This window comes from Neolamprologus brichardi, chromosome 18, assembly GCF_056152115.1.
Source record: "Neolamprologus brichardi isolate AB-2024 chromosome 18, ASM5615211v1, whole genome shotgun sequence".
Lineage (NCBI taxonomy): Eukaryota > Metazoa > Chordata > Actinopteri > Cichliformes > Cichlidae > Neolamprologus > Neolamprologus brichardi.
This window is the reverse complement of record NC_142121.1, coordinates 2,137,501-2,144,181: the sequence shown is the minus strand read 5'-3', so window position 1 is coordinate 2,144,181 and position 6,681 is coordinate 2,137,501. Positions and strand designations below refer to the sequence as shown.

General features: G+C 42.3%; 1 protein-coding gene across 1 annotated transcript in view; it reads left to right on the top strand.

The window, feature by feature from the left end:
• The first annotated feature begins 2,942 nt into the window (after window positions 1-2,942).
• The window catches only part of LOC148097260 (uncharacterized), a 10,045-nt gene continuing 6,306 nt past the window's right edge, over window positions 2,943-6,681 (top strand). The window contains exon 1 of the mRNA XM_087832387.1: window positions 2,943-3,042. Coding sequence (XP_087688513.1) covers window positions 2,943-3,042 — 100 coding nt within the window. The remainder of the gene's footprint in view (window positions 3,043-6,681) is intronic.

The window sequence follows — 6,681 nt, the reverse complement described above, 5'->3', positions numbered from 1 at the left end:
AATACTAATAAGATTACTATTATTACTAATGTATCTTGACATGCGTCAAGATACATTAGTAGCTAATATTAAATCTACAAGCTAGCAAAATGAGTAAAAAACAGATGTCTTTGGAGGGTTTCTTTGCAAAGGGAAAAAGGCCCAGTGAGGAGACAGAAGAAGAGTGTATGACAACCACTAAGAAAAAGAAAGCTGCATTTAACAGACAATACCAAAATACCTACTTGAAATATGGATTTATCACGACAGGCGATTCCCACGCACCAAGCCCGCTCTGCATAATATGCGGTGACCGGCTCTCCAATGAGGCAATGAAGCCTTCAAAACTGCTTCGTCACTTGGAGACCAAGCACCCAACATTAAAAAACAAGCCTTTGGAGTATTTTGAAAGAAAAAAGCAGGAACAACAGGGACAGAAGCAATTACTGAGGGCCTCCACAACAACAAATACAGGTGCACTGAGAGCATCATACTTGGTGGCTAACCGTATTGCTAAGGCTAAAAAGTCATTCACTATTGGTGAAGAATTGATCCTTCCTGCCACTAAAGACATTTGCTGTGAACTTTTTGGGGAGGTGGCGGCTGAAAGGATAGCACAGGTGCCTCTGTCGGCTAGCACTGTTACTCGTCGCATTGATGAAATAGCACATTGAGACAGAGTTGTTGGAGAAAATTAATACATCACCATGGTACGCTTTGCAGGTTGATGAGTCTACAGATGTGGACAATAAGGCAATACTACTTGTTTATGTGCGATACCTTTATCAGGAGGATGCTGCTAATAAAGTTACACAATTACACAGTGAATTTGTGTGTAATATTATATTTACAAAATACCACAGTTTTTGTCTTGGTCATATCATTTTATTTTGTTGTATTTATCCGTGACACCTGCCGGTCCGTGAAAATATTGTCTGACATTAAACCGGTCCGTGACGCAAAAAAGGTTGGGGACCGATGCTGTACAGTGCAGCGAGGAATGCCCAGACCTCTACATTGGAGAGACCAAACAGCCACTTCACAAGCGCATGGCACAACACAGAAGAGCCACCTCCACAGGACAAGACTCAGCAGTCCATCTGCATCTAAAGGTCAAAGGTCACTCTTTCGAGGATGCCAATGTTCACATTTTGGACAGAGAGGACAGATGGTTTGAAAGAGGAGTGAAAGAAGCATCTATGTCCACTGTGAGCGACCATCTTTGAACAGAGGCGGTGGTTTACGACACCAACTCTCTGCCATCTATAATCCAGTTTTGAGATCCTTCCCAGACGCCTTAACGCCCACTCACATCCTGGGCCATCTGACCTCAGGAAATCACATGATAAGGTGGAGCCAGGTTTCACAGTGAGCTCACCCGAAACCCTGTCTGATTGGGACCCACACCCTGTTTCACACCTTGGCTCATGTGATTAGGTAGAGGATCATCAGGGGGTCCTTTGTCCCTCTTTGGGGGGAAACTCCAACTGGGTTTAAATCTGGGACTCCCCACCATTTGACCTTAGAACTGAAGAAGCTTCTCAGGTTAGAGCAGCTCGTCTTTTAACTGGCACTCAAAAGTTTGAGCACATTTCCCCTGTTTTAGCTTCACTTCACTGGCTGCCCATTTCTTTTAGGATTCATTTTAAAATTCTTTTATTTACTTTTAAAGCTCTCCATGGCCTCGCCCCATCTTATCTCTCTGAGCTGCTACAGCCTCATACACCCACCCGCTCTCTCAGGTCAGCTGATCGGCTGCTCCTGCATGTACCCAGGACTGGGCGTAAACTTCGTGATCGTGCTTTTGCTGTAGCAGCTCCAAAACTGTGGAACGAGCTTCCTTTAGAGATCAGACAGGCCAGTTCTTTATCTGTTTTTAAGTCACTCTTGAAAACCCACCTCTTTACCCTGACCTTTGACACCACGTGAGATGTTGTTTTTTTATTTTTATTTTTTATTTTAGTTGTTTTTAGGTGATTCGATGCTGTTTTATCTTGTTTTTGTTTTAATATAGGGCTGTTTTAATTTTATGTTTTATGTGTTTTATTTATTTATTTTGCTGTTTTCTGTTATTCTATTGTTTTAACTTATTTTCTGCACAGCACTTTGTTCCTGTGCCTGGTATTTTAAAGTGCTTTATAAATAAAATTGGATTGGATTAGAGGTGAAACGTCTTCAAGCAACTTAAAGAAGTCCAGACGCTTTTCTTTCCAAGTTCCTTAGGTTACAAACAACAGTACACATGGGCACCACCTGTAACCTGACAGTGTTACTTTGAAATAATTTTTAATAATTACGTCAAAGGCTGAGAGAATCCGAAAGCTAAAAGGTGGAAATCTTATAAGAATTAATTTTCTAAAGCAGTTAAAACTCAGTAAGAACTAAAATATGTTTAAGAATTAATTCAACAATATTTTATAACACACATAACGTTTAATCAACAGTCCTTAAATACAAACACAGCAACATGAATAACTTTGATGTTTTTTTCTCACAGATTCCTGTGTGTCCATAGTGGTTATTGTTGTTCTCTAACACGTGGAAGGTCCTACTGTTTTTGGTTTTGTATATAAATTTATTTATTTATAATTAATTATACAATTAATTTAGTTTAATTAATCAACAAAGAGTTTTAATGCCTGAACCTGCAGCTGTTTGCTTTCCAGTGGATCCACAGCTGTGCAGGATCACCATCTACTGATGTAATAAGGTTTTATCTTAGTATGTAAATGTATAAGAGGTGTTATTGACAGTTATAAACAGAAACAGTTTGTTTCCATAAAACTGAACGTGCAACATTTTACAACCTACTACACTGTCGCTGTCTCACCCAGGAGGTGCCAGGTGGAACTATTCCAGATGTTGTCAGTTATAGTAATGGTATAAAAACAAACAGCTGGACAGCAGAAGAACCAGAAAAACATCCTCAAACTTTTACTATGTTTTCCAGGTTAGACTGAAGGATGGACGGTACATCAGGCGGTGCGATGGAGGTGGCAGCGCTCGGTCGGCCTTTCAGCGTCGGGATGCTTTACGACTGTCGCAGTGACGCGCTCGTCCCTGGTAAGAATTCACATGTAAAGATTCTTGATGCATCACAAACTTTCATTTTTTAAAGCCAGTCGATTGTAGAATATCTATCTATCTATCTATCTATCTACACATATACATATATACTGGAACTGCTGGGTATACAAGTCTGGCCTAAGTCTTCTGCTGATGACGGCAGCAGTCCAGGAGTTCAGTTAATTGTCTTTATTTAAGTTCCACAGAAGAATTGGTTACATCAGAGCTTGCCAGGCTTAATCCAAATGCAGTGCAGCCATACGTGACCTTACAGTTGTAGAAGATACGGTATGTGTGACTATGAGCATGGTTTTCTGGAAACAGAAACAGGCAATTCTTTAATTAGTAGAGTCAAAGATAACTAAGAAACAATCACAACACATCATTTACTCAACACAGCAGTATTTAACAATGTCCACAAGGGGTCACTGTAGACCATAAAGACCATAAGCTGAAGCAGCAGACATGAGCCCAAACAGGTTCCCATCACTCCAGCCTTTCTGCCAGTAAAAGTAGCCACGCCCCTAACTCCAGTATCAGATACATGATACAGAATAATTACCCTGCAGTTGTTTTGAAGGGAGACTCTATCCACAGGGACCAAACTTTTTTTTATAGCAGGCTGTAAACATGATTTTAAATCAGTAAAGTTGGACATGTGTATGTGCACACACACAGTCATGTTTCGGCTGTGTCCAGGCAGGAGAAGGACCCAAACGCAAAACTCACCACACAGGAATTAAACTCAAAAAGCTGCTTTATTGCAGAAGGGCACGAAAAATATAACTAAACTAAACTGGGACATGGATAACTAACACACAGGGAAACACAGTCATGAGGGAGACTACGACACTGACAAAGAGCAACACAGGGCTTAAATACACAGAGGGATAACGAGGGAATGAGACACAGAAGGAGAGCACAGCAGGGAGTAATCAGGCTGGACGAGACAAGGGAAGCAAAACTAGAAACACTCACATGAGACATGGACCTTCAAAGTAAAACAGGAAACACACTGACTGAACTCTAAACATGCAAACTTAACAGCAACTGAGAGGACAGAACATAGGGACCAGAAACATGGTACAAAATGGTCACAGTAGACACAACATTGAACACAGGGAAGCCATATTACAAAGCCAAAGAACTAAACCTATGATAACCATAACTGAAATCTAGGGAAACAAGAAACAGTACAACGAAGGACTCAAAACATAATCCATAATATAAAAACACAAGATCTCTTCAAAATAAAATAGGAAACATGATGAGACGCAGACATGACAACCAGAACTTGACAACGTAAGACACAGACATGAAACACATGAAGAGCAGGGGAGACTTAACAGGGGTTGGAAGACACAAGGGGAATCTAATAACAAAGAACTAGAAAAACTCATGAGCTTAATCATATAATTCAATTCAATTCAATTCAATTTTATTTATATAGCGCCAAATCACAACAAAAGTCGCCTCAAGGCGCTTCATATAAACATCCAAATAAACTAAACTCAAAACACTGGGTCTTATGACCCAGGATCGTGACATACATACATACACATATATGTGTATGTATACATACATACACATATATGTGTATGTATGTATACATACACATATATGTGCTGGGGCAGCACGGTGGCACGGTGGTTAGCACTGTTGCCGCACAGCAAGAAGGTCCTGAGTTCAATTCCAACATCAGGCCGGGGTCTTTCTGTGTGGAGTTTGCATGTTCTCCCCGTGTTTGCGTGGGTTCTTTCCGGGTACTCCGGCTTCCTCCCACCGTCCAAAGACATGCAGCTTGTGGGGATAGGTTAATTGGAAAATCCAAATTGCCATTAGGTGTGAATGTGAGTGCAAGTGGTTGTCTGTCCCTGTGTGTTGGCCCTGCGACAGACTGGCGACCTGTCCAGGGTGTACCCCGCCTCTCGCCCTATGACAGCTGGGATAGGCTCCAGCGCCCCCCGCGACCCTGAAAAGGATAAGCGGGGGGCGCTGTGTATGTGTGTGTATGTATGTATACATACATACACATATATGTATACATACACATACAGTGGGGCAAAAAAGTATTTAGTCAGCCACCGATTGTGCAAGTTCCCCCACTTAAAATGATGACAGAGGTCAGTAATTTGCACCAGAGGTACACTTCAACTGTGAGAGACAGAATGTGAAAAAAAAATCCATGAATTCACATGGTAGGATTTGTAAAGAATTTATTCGTAAATCAGGGTGGAAAATAAGTATTTGGTCAATAACAAAAATACAACTCAATACTTTGTAACATAACCTTTGTTGGCAATAACAGAGGTCAAACGTTTACTATAGGTCTTTACCAGGTTTGCACACACAGTAGCTGGTATTTTGGCCCATTCCTCCATGCAGATCTTCTCAAGAGCAGTGATGTTTTGGGGCTGTCGCCGAACAACACGGACTTTCAACTCCCGCCACAGATTTTCTATGGGGTTGAGGTCTGGAGACTGGCTAGGCCACTCCAGGACTTTCAAATGCTTCTTACGGAGCCACTCCTTTGTTGCCCGGGCGGTGTGTTTTGGATCATTGTCATGTTGGAAGACCCAGCCTCGTTTCATCTTCAAAGTTCTCACTGATGGAAGGAGGTTTTGGCTCAAAATCTCACGATACTTGGCCCCATTCATTCTGTCCTTAACACGGATCAGTCGTCCTGTCCCCTTGGCAGAAAAACAGCCCCATAGCATGATGTTTCCACCCCCATGCTTCACAGTAGGTATGGTGTTCTTGGGATGCAACTCAGTATTCTTCTTCCTCCAAACACGACGAGTTGAGTTTATACCAAAAAGTTCTACTTTGGTTTCATCTGACCACATGACATTCTCCCAATCCTCTGCTGTATCATCCATGTGCTCTCTGGCAAACTTCAGACGGGCCTGGACATGCACTGGCTTCAGCAGCGGAACACGTCTGGCACTGCGGGATTTGATTCCCTGCCGTTGTAGTGTGTTACTGATGGTGACCTTTGTTACTTTGGTCCCAGCTCTCTGCAGGTCATTCACCAGGTCCCCCCGTGTGGTTCTGGGATCTTTGCTCACCGTTCTCATGATCATTTTGACCCCACGGGATGAGATCTTGCGTGGAGCCCCAGTTCGAGGGAGATTATCAGTGGTCTTGTATGTCTTCCATTTTCTGATGATTGCTCCCACAGTTGATTTTTTCACACCAAGCTGCTTGCCTATTGTAGATTCACTCTTCCCAGCCTGGTGCAGGTCTACAATTCTTTTCCTGGTGTCCTTCGAAAGCTCTTTGGTCTTGGCCATGGCGGAGTTTGGAGTCTGACTGGTTGAGGCTGTGGACAGGTGTCTTTTATACAGATGATGAGGTCAAACAGGTGCCATTCATACAGGTAACGAGTGGGGGGACAGAAACGCTTCTTACAGAAGACGTTACAAGTCTGTGAGAGCCAGGGATTTTCCTTGTTTGAGGTGACCAAATACTTATTTTCCACCCTGATTTACGAATAAATTCTTTACAAATCCTACCATGTGAATTCATGGGTTTTTTTTCACATTCTGTCTCTCACAGTTGAAGTGTACCTCTGGTGCAAATTACTGACCTCTGTCATCATTTTAAGTGGGGGAACTTGCACAATCGGTGGCTGAC